The sequence below is a fragment of the Malaclemys terrapin genome, chromosome 1 (genome assembly GCF_027887155.1).
Source record: "Malaclemys terrapin pileata isolate rMalTer1 chromosome 1, rMalTer1.hap1, whole genome shotgun sequence".
NCBI lineage: Eukaryota > Metazoa > Chordata > Testudines > Emydidae > Malaclemys > Malaclemys terrapin.
Window position 1 is genome coordinate 331,497,020 of NC_071505.1, and position 22,025 is coordinate 331,519,044.

Consider the following 22,025-nt stretch of genomic DNA (forward strand, 5'->3'; position numbering starts at 1 on the left):
AAACCAATATCCCCATTGTTATTGCAGCTTGTTGTGTGCTCCACAATCTCTGTGAGAGCAAGGGAGAGACCTTTATGGCGGGGTGGGAGGTTAAGGCACATTGCCTGGCTGCTGATTACGCCCAGCCAGACAGCCGTGCAATTAGAAGAGCCCAGCGGGACGCGCTGTGCATCCGGGAGGCTTTGAAAGCTAGGTTCCACAGTGAGCAGGGTAACCTGTGACTATTAAATTTGTTTAAAGAGAAGCGGAACCTGCCCTCGTTTCTTTACCCACTTAATGTTGACTATCCTCTCCAGTTACATACCCCCTTCACCCCGTTGCCCCCCTTCCAACACACCTTTAAAAATAAAATAAATGGAACTTTGTTCATTAACACCGTTTTCTTTATTAAGGGTTTCATGGTAAAGGGTTGAAACTGGGACGCAGACTGTGGTGGGGAGCGGGTGTAGTGATGGAAAGGACGCTTCTAAACTCGAGGAATGACAGGCTCCTGCTCCTAGAGCGGTCCTCAGTGGTGGACTGGTTGTTTCAACGGAGCCTGCCACCCCTCCTTTTCGGAACTCTGTGTGTGGGGGCTATGTGACTTTGTGGCGGGGGAGGACGGTTACAGATCCCCTGCTGCGTGGCTCTGTCATCCAGGCTAAGGACCACTGCATAAGATCTGTAACCGCCCTCCCCCGCCAAAAACTCACAGAGCCCTCCCCCCCACCCCAGAACATGGAAACCACCTCCCAGACTGACCAGGGTGCCTAGTGACTGCAATGTATGTGTGACCTGCTGCTGAACCTGCCCCCGTGTCTGTACCCTGGTAAAAGTGACTGTCCTCTCCAATTACCAACCCTCTTTCCCCCCTTCAAACACACTCTCCTCTAAAAGAACCTGACGGAAACAGTAATGAACAGAAACGTATTTTTTATTAACAACTACACAGTTAGAGGATGACACTGGGACGGGGGCTTGGGTGAGGTGCTTTTGGAGCGAAGGAAAGGACTTATCAGAACTTTGGGAATGAGAGCTGTCTGGTACTTGAGCAGTCTGCAGGGGTGGAGTGACTGTTTTCACGGCCCCTGCCACCCCTCCTTCTTGGGACTTTGGGTGGGGGGGGTGGGACTTTGTGGCGGGGGAGGGCGGTTAGAGATAGACTGCAGCGGGTCTTTGTCCTCCTGCCTCCGGTCCTGCAGAACATCTACAAAGCTCCGGAGCGTGTCTGTTTGCTCCCTCATTAGTCCAAAGAGCATTTGAGTCGCCTGCTGGTCTTCCTGCCGCCTCCTGTCCTCCCTTTCGCTGTGTGATCGCTGGTATTGTGACATGTTCTCCCTCCACTGGGTCTGCTGTGCCTCCTTGGCTCGGGAGCAGACCATAAGTTCGGAGAACATCTCGTCCCGTGTCCTTCTCTTTCGGCGCCTAATCTGCGCCAGCCTCTGGGAGGGGGATGCTGGGGTAGGTCGGGAGACAGTCACAGCTATGGGATGGGAAAAAGGGAGTGAATTCCTCAGAAAGATAAATTTTTGTGAACAATGAACATAGTCTTTCTCTGTGAACAAGACCATGCACAGCACCTATCACATGTGCACTCAGGACAAGGTCGAATTTTTGGCCTTTGCATTCAGTGCCTGGGGTCTTGGAGTACAGATCACACAAACAGGGCAAGACAGCAGAATTTGGCTAGCAGGCGGACATGGTAAGCTGTAGACTTTTGGCTGCTGAAAGCTTAATTTATAGCAGTGCCCTCCTTTCACATTCAAAGCAGTGCCCCTAGCGTTAGCCAGTTCCTGCTGCCGGCAATCCGGCCAGCATGAACTCTGCCACTGTCCCACCCCTGGTTGTGGCTGTGCCCGGGAAAGATCCCTGAATGCTGCCCCTGTCCCGCCTCCACCGCGTGGCTGTAAACTGCCAGTTACAGTTATGTAAAGGAACAGGCAATCAGTCCCAATACTAACATTCCCCTAATTTAAAGCAGGTCACCATGGGTGATATCACTCTGATGAGGATCTCAGACACAGAGAAAGAACGCATGCTGTGTGAATGCCAGCAAAAACTAGGGACGTATGCAGCCATGCTGTGCGAGGCACTGATCCCGGAGTACTTGGTGCTAGCCTGGCACGGAAAAATTTCCTACCATGGAGGACGCAATAAGGCCGCTCTCCCCAGGAACCTAATGCAAAGGCTTTCAAATTACCTCCAGGAGAGCTTCGTGGAGATGTCCCAGGAGGATTTCTGCTCTATCCCCGGACATATTGACACAATTTTCCAGTAGCTGCACTGGCAAGGACTAAAAAGTAGAGTGCCTAGGGCAAAGTAATCATGCAAAACTGGACATTTTGAGATACTTTTGCAGTAGTTGCACTGGCAAGGACTAAAAAGTAAAGCGCCTAGGGCAAAGTAATCATGAAAAACCCATTGTTGATATTCCATTCTTGTTCTGATCAAAATAAATGTTTACATGTTTAAAACACTTACTGACTGATCCTTCCCCTGATTCAGGGTCAGGGTTAACGCCTTGGGAGGGTTCGTAAGGGATCTCCGTGAGGATTATGAAGAGATCCTGGCTGTCGGGGAAATCAGCGTTGTATGTGCTGTTGACTGCCTCGTCCTCCTCATCTCCGTCCTCATCTTCCCCATCTGCGAACATCTCCGAGGAAGCAGCCGTCGACAATACCCCATCGTCAGAGTCCACGGTCAGGGGCGGGGTAGTGGTGGCGGCCGCACCTAGAATGGAATGCAGTGCCTCGTAGAAACGGCATGTCTGGCGCTGGGATCTGGAGCATCCATTTGCTGCTTTGGTCTTCTGGTAGCCTTGTCTCAGGTCCTTGATTTTCACTCGGCACTGCGTTGCATCCTGGCTGTATCCTCTCTCCGTCATGGCTTTGGAGATCTTCTCGTAGATCTTCGCATTCCGTTTTTTCGATCGCAGCTCCGAAAGCACGGACTCATCACCCCACACAATGATCAGATCCAAGACTTCCCGATCAGTCCATGCTGGGGCCCTCTTTCTATTCTGCGATTGCATGGTCACCACTGCTGGGGAGCTCTGCATCGTTGCCAGTGCTGCTGAGCTCGCCACAATGTCCAAACAGGAAATGAGATTCAAACTGCCCAGACAGGAAAAGGAATTCAAATTTTCCTGGGGCTTTTCCTGTGTGGCTGGTCAGAGCATCCGAGCTCGGACTGCTGTCCAGATTGTCAACAGAGTGGTGCACTGTGGGATAGCTCCCGGAGCTATTAGCGTCAAATTCCATCTACACTTACCCTAATTCGACATGGCCATGTCGAATTTAGCGCTACATCCCTCATTGGGGAGGAGTACAGAAATCGATTTAAAGAGACCCTCTATGTCGAACTAAATAGCTTCGTTGTGTGGACGGGTGCAGGGTTAATTCGATTTAACGCTGCTAAATTCGACATAACCTCCTAGTGTAGACCAGGCCTAAGCTTCATCATGAGGTTTTGTAATTACAAGAGTGTGCTGAAATTCAATCTATGCCAGTATAAGTGCTCTTCTCTCATCTACACACCAGTCATCGTTTTTCTAGAGAGAGAAACCTAGAGTCTTTGTAGAGCAGAAAAAGAAGACCTTTTAAAAAGAATCTCTCTCTCTCTGTCTTTCTAATATGCACACATTGTGTGTATTATTTTTTAATAAACACACAAAATTAGGTAGTCTCTAATGTCAAATTGCAAATAATGTCTTCCTCTTCCCTTGTTGACTGACTCTTGTCAAACCAGATAATACTCTTACAACTACAACTGTAGCAGCTGCATGCAACATCCACAGGTCAATTTCTCTAGCTTATTTCTGCAGGGCATTTACTTAGAGTCCACTACGTATTTCTTTAATGTATTTTTTTTTCCTTGCAGGTGCTATATAAATTGACTTGGTATGAAATCTTATACACTGTATACTTGTAATTTTGCTATGCAAATTCTAAGAGTGGGTACAAAAAATTGCATTCCTGTTATAGCTTTTAATTTTAATGGTGAAAAGTGACCTTAAGCACTATATAACTATACATTCCTACAGATCTTTCCATTTTTATACCATTTAGTAAGTTTCTTCTAGTAATTGTGAAATATCTCTGCTAAATTAGTGCTCGTATAACTTTCTATAGATTGCAGTTTACCATTTTAAAAGGACAATTTCTTATGCCCAGAGACCTTTTTCATCATCTTATACTAGTAGTAAGCTATTTTGTGATGGTGAAGACAGTAAAAATTAGATGATTAATCCAATTTGCAGGTATTTGAATTGGCATAGATTTGGATCCTTCATGTTTTCCATTAATAATTAAATACAGAGGCAGTTTTGGCAGGTGGGAAATGTGCTGCCCAGAGCTGCTCCTGGTCTGGCTCCTGGTCCTGGCTAGAGCTACTGCTTCTGTTGGAATAGTGAGATGTAATTCTGAAGGGGTTTACCTAGTGTAACTGGAGGCAGTTCCTGCCTGGCCTAACTACGATGGCCTCTGTGCTCTGGCTCACTTCAAAAGAGTTCCCATTGAAGTGGCAGCTAAGACTAGGAGCTACTCCACCACCTGGGAGAGCTGTCAGGGGTGAATGGCTAACATCTGTTTGGTTTCTAGTTTGTTTTCCAAGATGATTTTAACTGTTCTTATCTCATACCATATCTTGGTTTCTATATGTTGTTCATTTGTTATTGCAGTATGTTCATTCTCAATCTTCTCTCAATAGTTGTTGTTCATATATTTCCTCGAAATGGTCAATAAAAAATTCAGAAAACTAATTGGCATGTTGGCTTCTGCTAGAAATGTAATATTATATGTTTACCATTATAATGTAGCTTCCAAAGTACATAAATATTTACTGGTTACAGAAAAATACCAAGGGCTGCGAAATCCAACATATCAAATGAAGTCTTTGTTATTTGTTTCTCATTGCTAACAGATATTCAAGAGTTTTATGAAGTGACATTGCTAAACTCCCAAAAAAGCTGTGAGCAAAAAACAGAAGAAGCAAATCAAGTTGCAGAGAAATGGGAGAAGACAAAATCTTCTGCCACAGGCCATGGGAGTCTGCAGAAAAACCAAGAGGTACCATAATAGATGAATAGTTACAAGTATATATAGTGAAATAGATGGCTCAAGTGTTGGAAAATGTCATGTGGTGGCTTTGTAATGCAGGAAGGGTGGCTTTGTGGTTGAGATACTACACTGAAACTGAAAAGGAGATCTGCCTTCAATTCCTGACTCTGACACAGACATTCTCTGTGACCTTGCACAAGTCACTTAATCTCAGTGTGCTTCAGCTCCCCATCTGTGAAATGGGGAGTGCAGTGCTTCCTTTTCTCTACCCTTTGTCTGTCTTGTTTGCTATTTTGTGTTTGATTATATCACTGTCCATTGGGCGGTCCTCAAGGAGAATAAGGGACCTACTACTACTCATAAAAGGTGAACCCCTTTAGCTCATGTGCTAGTGGCCTGTGTTATTTGAATGTGAAAGACCACCGTTCCAGTCTCAGCTCTGTAAGAGCATGTAAGAATTGTCTAAAAGTTGCTACCAAAACTTTCATACACATGTGCCTAAAATTAAACCTGATCTTTCTGAGGTGTTTGGAACCCACAACTCCCATTGAACTCAAGCTCAGCCCTTGGAATATCAAGAACCATAGATGAAAAAATCTAGACACCAAAGTCTGCAGCTGCTGGAAGGATTTGAAGCTATTCTTTACTATGCCTGGTTCAAATCTGTCCCTGGTCAATAGTGACCAAAAACTGCTAGGCAGCCTACGTGAACTAAACTGATAGTTATTTTCCTGGTGGACTCTACCACAAAAACTAGTGAATTATTTTCACCTCAGCAGAAAGGCCAAGGATTGAGTAGACATGGAGTGCAAACTACTCTGTCTTATCTCCAGGACAAGATCAAGGCAAAGGACACTGGGTAGACATTTGCATTGTCACAGTGTAAACTGAGGAGAAAGAGAAGATTTTAGTTTCCAACGCTGTCAATCCAGCACCTCCCATGAGCTGCAAATTCACTTGTAAGAGCAAATCTGAAATAAAATAAAAACTCAGAAACATATCACACTTCCGCATGGCATTTCTTATAGGATTGTTCCAAAAGCTAGGTTGGAACTATAGATGGCTAACAGGATCTCTAAAGGAATAAAAAATTTGATTGTAGAAATTAATTAGGGAAAGAAGCATTCAGAATTAATGAAAGACGCATTCAGATTTTGAGCAAAACCACAGCAAATTAAACTAAACATTAAATCAGGACATTTTCCATGAATGATTTAACACTAGAATCCCAGATGAAGATACAGTTGGCTAACCTTGCTAATCTAATAATTTCTGACATGAAACTATACCACTTACAGACGTGTATGTGAATTAGCTTTCAGTTTATTATCCTTTGAAGTATCTGGCAAAGACAGTGGACTGCACTCTCTTCTTTCTCCCTGACCTGGTGAAAGTATTTGACTGGCTGCCCCATCTTTCTGAACCTTCTTTTCTCTAAGGGATAAGCTATCAGGCTAGAACAAGGAAATGTAGCCCTAACATTCACGTTAATGTTAATGGTAGATGTAGGATATGGCAAAATCCAAGTATATCAATGCTGAAAATTATGTACTAATTTACAAACAAACAAGCAAACAAACAAAAATTGGTCCAAAGATTTCAAACCTGCGTGCCTAAAGCTAGGCTCTTAAGTAAAACTGGACTAATTTTCAGAGCATCCACAAATTCCACTGAAGTCAATGAGAGAAAGAGGGAGGCACTCAGCACCTTTGAAAATCAGGCCTAAAAACAGATTTAGGGATTTATTATTGGGCACCCCGGTTTGAAAAGTCAGGCTTTTGCTTTTCTTTAACAATTGTTAGTACCTGTTAGTAAATATTAACCCTTTGAGTCCTCTTTTTCATGTATATTAATTTACATATGAACTATTCTCCAAAAATCTTTATGATATTAGCAAAGAGTGTTTGAATTCTAAGTCCCAGAGCATTGGTTCTGTGAGTGACTTGTATTCAGGAATTTTATATGACTGAGTATTGGACTGTATCTAATTATCCTCAGCATCATCAGGACATGGGAATCCAGGTGTCCAGGGAAAAGACCCCTTCAGACTACTAAAAGTGTCAACAGAAATATGTTATAAACAAAGGTGGGTGGTTGATAAGGGATATTTGTTATGGCAGATGTTTTCTGTTTTGAACTGGGTGATCGATAAAGAATATTTATTATTACAGATGGATATAATAGAATGGAATAATGACCCCACTGAAAGGTGTTTTTAACTCATTAAGAACTGTTGGTTGTCACAGCTGTAAGTAATGATGACTGGGTTAGAGATTCCTTTTTACTCATCAGTCAGATAAACTGAGTACCATAAAAGAAATTCCAGCAGTAACTGGGAAAGCAGAACACGTGATAAAATCAATCATGGAAAAATATTTTCCCTCCAAAAAGAAGTTTCTTGGTCTCATATCCTATAAAAGGACAGGGGTTTGAGGAAGTAGACTGTGAATGAACACTGTTAACATTCCACCAAGTACAGAAGAAGGGACCAAGCTACCTTCTCTTCACCATCTACAGGAGATGGTAAAGTATGTCTTCTTCCTATATTCTGTATAGTGCTGTATTAATCTTTAATTTAAAAAATTCATTTGAGCTTGTTATTTGACAATCTTGAATTATTAAATCCACACATGCAACACAATAATATGTAGCATCAACATTACAAAACTTTAAAATCTGATCATTTTAATACATTCAGAATTTACCTGTTAGATAATATATGTATAACACTGCTTTCTATAAGAAATTAAATCTATCAGAAAATAATCCCATAAAAAAAATCATACAAATATCAATCCATGACTTATTCCTTTTGAAGATAGCATTTTGTTCTTTCATTTCCTCCATCCTCGCTAACAGATCCCAAGCCTGGAAAGAAATATATCTGCTCCTTTTCATAGGCCTGGTCTACACTACAAACTTAAGTCGACATAAACTGCATGCAGTCGATCTAATAATGTATGTGTCTACACTTCCGAGTCCCTCCCACCGACCTAAGTGGCCTGTAAAGTCAACTTCTGAACTCCAACTCCGCGAGAGGCATAGCGCTTGATTCAACATACACGGGTTGACATGGGGATAGTGTATACACTGTGTTGTGTAATTTGAATGAATTGACCTCCTGGAGGTGTCCCACGGTGCTCCTCTGTGACCGCTCTGGAGAGCACTTTCAACTCCACTGCACTTCAGCCAGGAGACAGCCACCCCTCTGTTAAAACCCTGGGAACTTTTGAATTTTCATTTCCTGTTTGATCAGCATGGAGAGCTCGCCATCACAGCTGATCATGGAGACTCAAGGCTGCAAACGCGCTCCAGCATGGAGCATACAAGAGACACTGGATCTTATTGCTGTCTGGGGAGAAGAGTCTGTGCAGGCAGAGCTCCAATCCAGCAGAAGAAACGCTGACATCTATGCCAAGATCGCGCAGGGCATGGGGGAGAAGGGCTACACCAGGAACACGCAGCATTGCCGCATGAAAATAAAGGAGCTTCGGCAAGCGTACCAGAAGACAAGGGAGGTGAACAGTCATTCTGGTTCTGCCCCACAGACATGCCGCTTTTATGAGGATCTGCATGCGATTCTTGGCGGCGACCCCACCGCTACCCTAAAATGCTCCATGGATATCTCCCAGGAGCACTGGGCGACCTTGAGCAACAACGAGGAGGACATTGTTGACGAGGAGGAGAATGTGAGGCAGGCAAGCAGAGGATCCATTCTCCCTGACAGCCAAGAACTGTTTTTAATCCTGGAGCCCATCCCTTCACAGGACCAGTTGGCGGTGGAGTGTGATGCTGCAGAAGGCACCTCTGGTGAGTGTACATTTCCATTCAAACTGTAGGAGTTACATGTTATTATTTTTTATGTTTAATTGGAACAAAAAAGTAGGTGTAGTGCAGTGGTGGGCAACCTGTGGCCTGCGGGCTGCACACAGCACATTAGGGTAATTCACTGGTGGGCTATGAGACAGTGTTTACACTGACGGTCCGCAGGCACGGCCACCCAGAGCTCCCAGTGGCCGTGGTTCACCGTTCCCGGCCAATGGGAGCTGCAGGAAGTGGCGTGGGCTGGCGGTTGTGATTATGGTTGTGATTATGTTGTGGCTTGCAGTGAAGTGTGTTGAGAGGTGATTTAAAAAAAAATCAACCTTGCACCAGAAACAATGTATGCACTGTCAATGCTATCCTTGTGCTTTGCATTCCTTGCAGCTGAAACCTTGTCCATCAGCACATCCTCCACACCGGGACAGAGATTTTCCCAGATTAGAAGGTGGAAAAAGAAGTCTCGGGAGGACGTGTTCAGTGAGTTAATGTGTGTCTCCGAGAGTGACAAGACAGAGCTCAGAGCATGGAGGATTACACTGTCCACGAACCTGGACATGGACAGGGAGGACAGGAGAGCATTCAGGGAACAAGAGCGTGCCACGCAAGAAGAGATGCTGCAGCTTATGAAGGAGCAATCAGACATGTTGAGGCATCTGGCTGAGGTTCAAGAAAGGCAGCTGGATACTGGAGTCCCCCTGCAGCCTATGCTGAACCTGCTGCCATCATCACCCAGTTCTACATCCTCCTTCCCCAAACATCCTATGTGGCGGGGAGTGGGGGAGGGGAGATCCGTATCCCTTGCACTCAACACCAGGGGAGGGTACAAGGACCAGAAGGCACCTTTGATTGCTACTGCAGTGCATCTGTAAGCAAGCTTTCCTTGTTTCTTCCCCCACATTGTTATCAGTCCTTTTGCCCCAGGTTATCTTTCTTTTCTTTGCTGTCTGTGTGTGTGTGTGTGCATAGTAAAACGTAATGGACTGAGGAGAAAAGGCTCTTTATTCATTCAACACATGGTGGTTGGTGAGGGTGGAGTTTACAGGGGGGAAAATGCAATGGCAGGGACAGTTTGGTAAGGAACAACACAGATAAGAGTCACATTACTCTGGCTCATTGCTGAAACTGGTTTGCAAAGCCTCACGGCTCTTCTTATTGCCCTGGTATCTGGCTGCTCAAAACTGGCTGCCAGGCAATCTGCCTCAACCCCCCACCACCGCAAAAACTTTTCTCTCTGTTTCACAGATATTATGGAGCATACAGCAGGCAGCAATAACAATGGGGATATTGCTTTCACTGAGGTCTAACTTAGTAAGCAAACAACATCAGCGACCTTTTAAATGTCCAAAGGCACTTTCCACCATCATTCTGCACTTGCTTAGCCTATGGTTGAGCCAGTCCTTACTGCTGTCCAGGCTGCCGGTGTACAGCTTTATGAGCCATGGGAGCAAGGTGTAGGCTGGGTCTCCCAGGATTCCGATTGGCATTTCAATATCACCAATAGTTATTTTGCAGTCTGGAAAGAAAGTCCTTGCTTGCAGCTTTCTGAACAGACCTGCACTTCAGGGCTGGGGAAAGCTCTTCACACAGTTCTTGGAAAGTGGCCTTACGCAGCTGAAAGTTCTGCAGCCACTGCTCGTCATCCCATAGCTGCATAACAATGTGGTCTGACCAGTCGGTGCTTGTTTCCTGGGCCCAGAAACGGCACTCAACCGTGTCAAGTTAATGTGTGACTGTTTGTCCATTAAGCACCAAGGGGTAGCTTGACACTGTATAAATAATCATTGCATTGTTCATGGTGTGTTTGGCTATTTACAGTATATGAGATAGCATTGGATGTTCATTGAATGGCTGTCTATTTGTCTTCCACTCTTGGGGTTTGCACACCCTGTGTTCAGAATATTTTCCTAGCTAGCTGTCACTTGTTGGTCTGCACATGCTCACTGAATGCTCTCATACTCCCCACTCTAAACCCCCTCCCCCCCCCGAGGGCATAAAGGGGCAGGAAGGACCAACCACCTCTCAGTTCCTTCAACCACAGCCTTAAGCTGTAGAAGGAAACTTTAGCAGTCCCTTACTCCTGATTTAAACATTACTGTCTAGGTTAGGGGCATATTCCTAGTGAATGTGCTATATGCTGTTCATTTGGCAAACAGTTTCCAAAGAACAGAGATATTAAATTCAAGATGTAGCTCCTGGATAGATGCATGAGACCTGACTCAGATCCTGGTGAGTCCCATCAGTTTGTCTCCAGTGTCCTCTCTACTAGTAGTGTTCCTGAAGCAGTTAAAAGATCTTCGCCTGAAAAGGGAGACATCTCATTTTCCAGGTGTAATGAAGTTACCTGTGGCGGGACACTACTGAGAGTATCACTTCAGGACAAATTGCTTGGAACAGGGCAGTCACAGCCCAAGGCTGGGGTTTCTTTTTGTTATTAAGGCACACCAAACCAGCCAAACAGAGAGGACTTCGGTTTTACCCCACTGGCTAACCAGTTCAGTTCCTGTTAGATCTAGAGGCTATGGAGGTTTCCATTCAATCCAAAAGAAAAGGTTTCCATTCTCATTTTTTCCTTTTGCCAAAGTAAAAAGGGGGATGGAGAGCCATTCCAGTTTTGAGACAACTTAACTCTTTTTATCTAGAAACAAAAGTTCAGAATGATGACTCTCACTACCAGTACAAATTGTTGCCTTTCAGATTGGTTTTGGCTCCAAGGGTTTTCACTAAGTGTCTGGCCCAAGTGGTGGTGTTCCTCAGAAGATACAACATCAAAATATATCCATATTTAGATGATTTGCTTCAGGGCTGTTCACAAAAGCAAGCAATGGATCACATCTTCTTCACTCTGAGCCTTATCTTGAACCTAGGTCTAAGAGTCAATGTGAAGAAATCAAACTTAATTCCACCTCAAAAGGTGGAATTTATAGGAGATTTGATAGATTCCAAGTCAGTGTCAGTATATCGTCCTCCAAATAGGTTTGAGAAGTTGGTGAATATCATCCGTCAAGTGAAAAGAAACCATATAAAAACTATCAGAATGTGTATGAGACTGTTAGGGCACATGGCATAATGCATATTTGTCACTCCTCAATCCAGACTGCAGCTTTGTCCTCTTCAATCATGACTGAAGATCATATGCAGTCTGTTGACCCAAAGTATGAACATGACTATCAGAGATCCTCAACAAGTTCTAATGTCTTTGATTCTATGGGTACGTCTATACCCAGCCGCTAGTTCGGCGGCTGGCAATTGAACTTCTGGGTTCGACTTATCGCGTCTTGTCTGGACGCGATAAGTCGAACCCGGAAGTGCTCGCCGTCGACTGCGGTACTCCAGCTCGGCGAGAGGAGTACCGCGGAGTCAACGGGGGAGCCTGCCTGCCACGTGTGGACCGAGGTAAGTTCGAACTAAGGTACTTCGAACTTCAGCTATGTTATTCACGTAGCTGAAGTTGCATACCTTAGTTCGATTTGGGGGTTTAGTGTGGACCAAGCCTAAGACAGTTAATGAAGCCCATACAAGGCTCTGCTTCCATGACTGTCATTGCACCAGCATGAACCAGTCAGTAGTGGTCTCCCGAGCTGATTGGATTGTTGATATGAAAACCCATCACCCTTCCTCTGATTCCCAACTTGATATCACAGCACAACAGGACAGTGTTTCATCTGGACTTGACATCCTGACATCTGATAGCCTGGATGTAAGCTGCTTGAATGAGACTGAAAAGTCCTGTTGTCAGGTAGTTCAGGACATTTTACTAAATTGTAGAAAACTTCCCACTAGGGCTACTTACAGCTCTAAATGGAGGAGATGTGAATCTTGGTCCTGAGATCATAATATTTTCCCCCTTTGAGACCAATATAGCTCTCATATTAGAAACCTCCTCTGGTTTAAATCCTCTGGGTTATTTAATTCTATTAAAGTATATTTAGCTTCAATATCCCATAGTTAAAAGTTTCCTTGAGGGTCTACTTCAAGTACTTCCACTAGTAAAGGACTCACCTCCACAGGGGATCTGAATATTTTATTGTCAGGTTTAATGAAAACTCTATTTAGCCTTTAGCTAACTGGCCATGAACATTCATCTGTCCTTGAAAACAGTGGTTTTGTAGCAATTACTTCTGCACGTAGAGTGGGTGAAATTAATGCATTGATGTGGAGTCCTCCCTATGCGATTTTTCATAGGAATAAGATTTCATTAAGGCCTCATCAGAGTTTTCTGCCAAAGATGGTGTTTGAGTTTCATGTTAACCAGTCCATTTTTGCCAATATTTTGTCCAATATCTCACACTAATGGAGGAAAGAAAAAGAACTCAGCATACTTTAGATGTAGCTATAGCTTTAGCCATTATCTGAATAGAACTAAATTATTTTTGGCACATGCTGAGAGGGTTAAAGGTAAACAGATTTCTTCTCAAACACTTTCAAATTGGATTTTGAGATGTATTAATTTGTGTTATCAGTTTGTAGGTTGGGATCCTCTGTCAGTAGTTAGGGTGCATTCTACAAGTTCTCAAGCTTCTCATATTGCTTCTTTTAATAATGGCTCAGTTTTGAAAATATGTAAGGTGGCCACATATGTTTATATTTTCATGAAACTTTATGCAATTGGTCAGGCAATGAGGGAGGATGCAACCTTTGGGAGAGCAGTACATAGATCTGTCTTGATGTAAGGCCCATCTCCATCTGTTAACTGCTCTTCAGTTTCCAAGAGTGTAAGACTTTTAGACAACCACTCAATGGAAAAAAAGAGATTACTTACCTTGTAGTAACTGATGTTTTTCAAATGTGTTGACTGTAAGTATTCCACGACCCACCTTCCTTCTCCACTATTCTAAGTCCTTACAAGACTTCAGCTGGTGAAGAAGCTGAGAGGCAGTTGGTTCGCCCTATCCCTTTATGCCCTCAGAAAGTGGGAAGTATGAGGGCATTGAGTGGACATGTGCAGAACAGGGTACTGATAGCTAGGACAAAGTTCTAATCTGTGGCGCTAAGGGGCATACAGTACCCAAGAGTGGAAGACATATAGACAACACATCTCAAAGAAGATCAGTTACTACAAGTAAATAACCTCTTTTTCCAGGTATGAAACGCAAGTTTTGCTAGCATCACATTATTGTTGCATTGTACCCTGTATGAAAACTACTTATGAGAGCTGATATATCTTGCACTGCTGCAAATATTGTAGATTTAAATAATTTCAGCAGTATCAGATCTGCATAGAATCTTTCAAATTTCGTTGGAATATTTAGGGTCATATTTTTTAAATGTATATTTTGAGTAATATAGGAAGAAGGGTCTGCTGATGTGTCACACTACCCCTGTAGCAAACCATCTGCTATGGATGATGAGACAATCCCAAATGAGAGAGTTATTTAGGGGCTAATCTGAAAGGTATTAGATTTTTCTTAAAAAAACTTAATTGAAAGTAATATGAAATAACAAGCTAAAGCTAGAAAGAAAAAATAGATGTAGGGTGTAGCCTGTACAACTGATTTTTCTGCTTTTCTATTGAAACAGGAAACTGGGCACTTCTTACCGTGGGAGTGTGTGTTTTGTTTTGTCTTGTCATGAGTTTCCCCTAGAACAAGGTGATGGCAGCAGAATTTGCTGTAGATGTGATTATTGCTGATATGAGGGAGCTATTTCTTATAAGCTTACACAGCAACCTAGTTGGTGGGAATGTAGCGTTGACAAAAATGAATGGAGAATTCGGAGACGGTAGATCTGGGTGTAGGAAAGCGCTTCATGTTCATCAATGTATTTTAGCATCTGCTTAATTTATCGTATATATTAAATGGGCTTCTGAATTCATTGGCCTTCCTCCTCTCACTCATTTTAAATGAGTCTGTGACCCACAGTTCTATGCTACAGTTATAGTGTGAGATAATATGAGCACATCACCACAAATCCTTGCTTCCAATGAAAAACCCAGTCTGTGGAGAGAGAAAATATTTATTTTGCCTAGGCTTGTTGAAGGAACAGAAATGGACACCATGTAGAGTCAAGCACAAGGGTTTATTACGCACAGCATTAGCGGAGTGCCACTTTGCTTATTAGGCTCAGAGACACCTCTAAACAATTAATTACAATAGATTATATAGGGGGCTCATGAGCGGAGAGAAGCGATGGAGTGGGAGTTCCCGAGCCCCTGGATAGGTTCTAGCAGCAAGACAAGATTAGCACAATAAGCCAATAGTCTAAAAGATTATATAACGGCTCCGCCCATGGCTCGGTTAACATGTTGCTAATACACAAGTGTTTCCCCTCAAACTATTCCTATTGCAGTGTGTAGGTTAAATCCTGATTTTGGAGTCCACAGGAATGAGAACTCTTCCGGTTGTCCAACAGGTACATTCCTGTGGGTATAAAGCAAAAGGGGAGTGAAAGTACACAGCAATTAGCAATTGTTTTAGGGATCACCATTGTGTTTCTGAGAACTAGAGTTGGCATCTGTGAAGGAGGATTCATCTGTGAAGGGGAGGCTGTCATATCTCATACTGACATGTTGGGCCTCTCCCTGAACCCTGGTAGGCATTTGGGGAGTGTGTTCGCTATCTCCTTCCTGCACCGGGAGTTGACTTTGAGGCTCTTCTCAGTGCTTTGTGCGTCTGTAACTCATGATAAGAACACCCAATTACTACTCCCCATCTGGAGTTCTGTTGACTCCGCTTATCTAGTTGAAACAAAGCAAGGTTGTCTCTGTTTACTCAGTTTTTCTTAGCCATATATTGTCTATTGTTAGCTAGGCCCCAGGCCTCAGACCAAGCTGTGGAATTTGGGCCTTTGTGAAAAGTTCTTAACAGAGACTATGGCTAAGATCTTACATACACATTAATGGAATTTGGCCCTTCACTTGTTGAAAGGAAATGTAATTAAAGAAGCGTGAAGTACTTTAGCCTCTAAAACCACAAAAATCCTGCATCACAATAAAATGTACTTACTCTTAGGAGTGGAGATGGTAACTTATATTTTGGTGACGAGAGAGGAAGGATAGGCCAGTGGTTAGGGCAGAGATGGGCAAACTACAGCCCACGGGCCACATCTACGGGACTCTCCTGCCTGGCCCCTGAGCTCCTGGCCTGGGAGGCTAGCCCCTGGTCCCTCCCCTGCTATTCCCCCTCCCCCGCGGCCTCAGCTCACTGCGCCGCTGGCGCAATGCTCTGGGCAGCAGGGCTGCAAGCTCTTGCTGGGCAGTGCAGCTGCAGAGCTGCAGCCTGACCTGGTGCTGCGCGGTGGTGTGGCTGGCTCCAGCTGGGCAGCACGGCTGCCTGTCCTGCTGCTCTGGGCGGTGTGGCTGTAGCGCCGCCAGCCACCGGTGCTTCAGACAGCCCTGCGTCAGAGGGTGAGAAGCAGGGGGGGTCGGATAGGGGGGCGGGGGCCGGGCCATACCTGGCTGTTTGGGGAGGCACAGCCTCCCCTAACTGGCCCTCCATACAATTTCCGAAACCCGATGTGGCCCTCAGGCCAAAAAATTTGCCCGTGTCTGGGTTAGGGAGTTAGCCTGGGACATGGGAAAGCTGGGTTTAATTCCTTGCTCCACCATGGTTTTCCTCTGTGACCTTGGGCAAGTCATTTAGCTTCTGTGTTCCTCAGTTCCTCCTCTATAGAATGGAATAGTAATGCTTCCTTACCTCTCAGGGATTTTGTGAAGATAACTACATTAAAAACTGAGCAGTTCACATACTATGCTAATGGGACCACATAAGTATCTAGAGAGAGGTCTCCATCTGGTAAAATAAAAATGTAAATGGCTGTTCAGCTATGGCGGTAATAGGCTTGCCTTCAGCTACAACCCTCATTAAAAGACACAAGTTCACCCTGGTTTTAACCTCTATTTTTATTACCTTGGTCTCCAATGCTACTTACCTTTGTTCACTAAGTGTTTCAGCCTTTATGCGAGAGAAAATTGAGGTTAAAGAAAGGAACTCCCTGCTGTCAATCTTGCATATGAGCTGGGTAGCCATAAGTTTGATTGTCCCTGTAGCACAGCATGAAAAGACTATGCATGCATAGGGTACATCATGGAGCAGATTCTTGCAGCATATTGAATTGGAACCACTCACAATGAATGAGGAAAGTTGATCATCATAAATGGATCTCACACATACAAAATCCACATTCAGCTCAGCAATGAACTAACATCTGCTCTGAAATTGTCCCCATAGAGTCTTGCTCTTAAAGTTCATTTAATTCCTGTTGCTGCATGCATTTCTGATGTTTAGAAGATCATTTCACAAAGGAATCCAATTACAGTATATGGAAATACATGCTCCTATTTCAACTTGTTTCAGGAATGCCTGCCATCCTTGCACCTAGCTATTACAAACATTGAACTTACTTCTTTGTCCTTAGTCTAAGTTCCTGTTTGTTAAAGTTTGCAGTACTAAAACCCTTATTTAAGAATTCTTCTGCCTAGAATATTTATCAAACCATTAATTTATTTTGTATCAGTAGCTTGTCTGAAAAACACAGAACCATCTGTATACATTTATGAAATTTCTGTCAGTTTTCTTATTTCATTTTTGCAACTCTCTAGAAACAACTTTCATTCCTATGGCTGGAGCAACTGCATCCGGTTCTAACTAAACTAAACTAACTAAATCCGGTTCTGTTTCAGCAATTACACTTAATCTGTTAGAGTCACTAGATTAGACTAATCATAATATTTTATTAGATGGGTTCAAAATGTGCAGCTTTGTCTGTCTTTTCTTTACTAAATTTAGCTCATGCAGCGTATATTTTTCTGATCAAACACAGCTCATATCTGTGTATAGATTTGTGTCAGCAACAGTTGACTTGTAATACAATTTAACACAATGATCTCCTGCAGAAAGGAAGCAATTGGGGAGGGGGGGCTATACAGAATATGCTGCATCTTAGTTCTGTTTAACTCTTTTGAGCCCAGGTATTTGTAGCTTCCATCATTTAATGTCCATTTATCTGGGTTTCAGAGTAGCAGCCGTGTTAGTCTGTATCCGCAAAAAGAACAGGAGTGCTTGTGGCACCATAGAAGTGGTGCATCCGAAGAAGTGGGCTGTAGTCCACGAAAGCTTATGCTCTAATAAATTTGTTAGTCTCTAAGGTGCCATAAGTACTCCTGTTCATTTATGTGGGATCATTCTGAATCCTGGCTTCACAAGGTTATGTTTTTTAGTATATACTGTATGTCATAACATGCAGATGTGCTTTAATCAGAGAGATGATTTTATATGCCTGCATCTATCTTCTCAAATTGCTTGACTAAGATTCAGAAATTGGTATCTGCAAGCTTATTTTTTATTAAATCCTGATATATAATTGGTTGGAAACAAATATCTTAACCATACTCTACAGTTGAGTCTCTCTGTTTTGGTATTTGTTCTATAGCTTGCCAATAACCTAGGTCCCAGAACTTTTATCACAGTGTCACTTAAGTGCTGTTTTGAATATGTTTTAATGTAATTGGATAAGTGATTCAGTTTTAAAGTGATAATTTGTTCATATGTGCCATAATGAGGACTGGATTGCTGCATCACACAATGTTCTGGCCTTCCTAACTCCAATTTCCTAGGGGAAAAGGATGGTCTTTTCATGGAGGCCTAATGTTGAGAGTCAGGAGCCCTAAGTTTTATTTCTACCCCAGACATGTATTCTGTGGGTCCTTAGGCAAATCACTTAGGGATACATTTTTCAGCTCCTATCATCAATGTATGCATGTGCTAATTTAGACATACACTTTCTCTCATCCTTTGCAGTTATAGACACCAGTACACACATTTGAACAATCCTAACACCTGTTTGTGTGATCAGACACACTGAGTCTGATTCTCCACTTATATCAGGGAAATGTCATTGACTTCACTAGAGTTATTCCAGATTTATTTAGGTGTAACTGAGAGTAGAATTCGGCTCTGTAATAAAGAAACTAGCAACATCTCTAGCTCAGATCACATGTACCAGACATGTTTGTTTGTTTCACAATTATATAATATGCCTATATAAAATAACCTCTAGGCAGTCTTCTGATTTGGGATTTGTTATTACATCTGCAAGGGATTATGAGCTGGCCAAAACAGCTGCCTGGAACCAGAAACAACAGTTTTCCCCAATGAAAAATGGTTGCATATTAACAACAAGCATACAGAATTAGCCATACTTTTAATTAAGCAGTGGGTCTCCATTGTGACAGGCTCTGTGGTCAGACTATTGAATGAGTTTTATTCCAGATATAGGACATACATCAAGGTCAAAAAAATGAGGTGGTAGAAGCAGCAATAGTACCAGAGATACCGCTATGAAAGTATCATTTAAAAAGGATCTAGTCATTTTAACATATTAAATTACATTTCTTTTTCAAAATAATGCATTTAAACAAGGGCTGTTGGCACAGCAAAATAATTGGATGGAAAAAAACTCATATACTTAAAATATGTGACTATCCCAGCAGGCTTCTAGCATGAGTTGGTGTTTGCTGCAAAATACATGTGATTTATTCATAGGTTCTAATAATATTCTGGGAATTTATATTTTATCCACTTGCAAAAACAATCATACTCTGTCTATTATTAAAAATTACTTCTCTGCTCTCTAAGACTGTATAAGTTCTGTAAAACTGATATTCAGTGTTGGGTCAGGTCTTCCTTAGTTTTTATTTTAAAAATATTTGAGAGCAATTTGTCTCACTTAAACATCTATGACTCTGATCATTTACCAATCTGAGCAGGTAGGCAAGAGAATTCACTGCCCTCCAAATTCAAAGGACACAGTGCTCCACAGAGAGGTTTATATCTTTAACCTACCCAAGTTTATCTATTGAAATTCTTCCTAAATAGTTCCCAGGAATAGAAAAGAAATCACTTGTAAGCTTCTGAAACATACAAAGATCATCAAGGGAGTGACCCCTCAGATAGGTGCATATATTTCTGCTCAAGAAGACATATGTATAGCTAGGAGAAAGTATCTTCACTCCTTTGTTTAGCTTCTTTACAAATTAGGACAACTACACAAAGGATGTAGCAAACAGTAGCCAAAACCCCAAAGGTAACAACCAAGGAAAATAAATTGAAGGGAAACTGTCAATTTGAAAATCACATTTCTCTCTCCTCATTTCGCCTCTACTATATAGTAAGAAATTAACTATATATATTCTCTGTTTTTTCAATTTGTATACTTTGTGCATTTGACAGCAATTAGCTTATAGTTTGTCTTGCTGCTACCCTGTATAGCTGGTTCTGGTGAAATTTAGCTCTGTTTAGAGAACCAATACAGGCATATGCACCACTTAGTTCAACATAAGATTTAAGTGGGAGATGAGTGGTGCATGCCTCAAGATCTTGAACCTCCACCATTGGGATGAATTTCATCCATTAGCCATTTTCTTCCTTGCTGAAAAGTCCCTTCAAAACAACTTTCCTATCTGGCATGACAAATGTAGTCTTGCCCTGATTATGCCCATTTGAAATTCTGCTGCATAGATCATTTTCCTAGCTCATCACTTTGAACACATCGCCTGTCTCTTTGCATCTCTCCACTGGCTCCCCCTTCTCTACCACATCAATTTAATTCATCTTTGCTTTTAAGGCCCTTCATGGCCTATCCCATAATTTCTGTATCAACATATATTTGTATAAAATTATTTGGTGGTACGCCCACATCTTTAATACTGCCTGTAGTTCTGGCTGCTATCTCTAACCTACCTGTCTTCTCTCGCACATTATCAAAAGGTTGACACCATCTCTGCTCTGACAGTGAAGCCAGTGGCTTTTGTTGGCACTTTATCTTGGACATTTCATTATGGCAACCTTTTAAGACCCAATTATTAAACACTACATTCATATTTTAGGTTTCCTATTTAAAAAAAATTGTACCTCAACTAATGGAGGATGCCATGTCCAACAAAATACACAACTGTTTAGGTGCTACATCATGCTATCTTGTTATTTATTAGAACAACATAAATGTGTATCTCATAGACTTATAGACTTTAATGTCAGAAGGGACCATTGTGATCATCTAGTCTGACCTCCTGCACTGAGATCAATGGAACAACACTGACTTGCACTAGCAGAGGATCTGGCCCATAATTTCTGTACCAAAAGATATTTGGATAAAATTCTTTGAATACACACCTTGAATACTGCCTGTAGTTCTGGTTGCCTTTTCTAAAAAAAGAGATATTAAAATTGGAAAAGATACAGAGAAGGGCAACAGACATGATTAGGGGAATGAAAAGCTTCCATATGAGGAGAGAGTAAAAAAACTAGGACTGTTCAGCTTTGAAAAGAGGGCAGATACGGTGGAGATCTATAAAACCATGAATGATATGGAAAAAGTAAATAGGGAAGTGTTAATTACCATGTCACATAACACAAGAACTAGGGGTCACTGGATGAAATTAATAGGCAGCAGATTTAAATAAACAAAAGGAAGTACTTCATACAACATACAGTCAACCGGTGGAACTCGTTGCCATGGAGACGTTGTGAAGGCAAAAAAGCAGCTAGGTTAAAAAAAGAATTAAATAAGATCATGGAAGGTAGGTCCATCAATGGCTATTAGCCAAGATGGTCAGGGACACAACCCCATGCTCCAGGAATCCCTAAGCCTCCAACTGTCAGAAGTTGGGACTGGATAATGGGACATATCACTTGAAATTGCCCTGTTTTGTTCATTCCCTCTGAAGCATCTGACACTAGGTTCTGTCAGAAGACAGGATTCTGGGCTAGATGGACCATTGGTTTGATCCAGTATGGCCACTCTCATGTTCTTACAGGCTGATCAGTCTTTTGAGCTTCATGAGAAGGAGGGAGGAAGGATGTTAACCAGCTGACTCTTGGAAGGGAGAATACCTTTTAGTGCTTTGGGGAATGTTCTAGGAGTGCTATTTGTCTACTTTCATAGATGTATCAGATGGGATTTTGTGGATATCATGGAAGGGAAGTGTTGCTGAGAAGCATAGGGAAGATGTTTGCAGCCTCTCCTCAAGGTTCTTATTTAGATGCTTGCCTATTGAAGGGGTAGCAGCTACTTTCAGGTGGTCAAAAAAATCAAGCAATGCAGTTATGAGTGTGGGATATTGAGGTCCATGTTTGGGGCCTGATTATTGGATCTTGGGCCCCTGAGACTCTGTCATGGTAAGCAAGGAGAGAGGTAGTTTGTTGAGAAGGTAGAGATGAGTAAATAATTGGA

General features: G+C 42.5%; 1 protein-coding gene across 8 annotated transcripts in view; it reads left to right on the forward strand.

Moving 5' to 3' along the window:
* DLG2 (discs large MAGUK scaffold protein 2) overlaps window positions 1–22,025 on the forward strand; it is a 1,481,925-nt gene that overhangs the window by 191,728 nt on the left and 1,268,172 nt on the right. For all 8 annotated transcript variants that reach the window (XM_054015731.1, XM_054015732.1, XM_054015733.1 and 5 more), the window contains one exon: window positions 4,900–5,045. In XM_054015731.1, coding sequence (XP_053871706.1) covers window positions 4,900–5,045 — 146 coding nt within the window. The remainder of the gene's footprint in view (window positions 1–4,899; window positions 5,046–22,025) is intronic.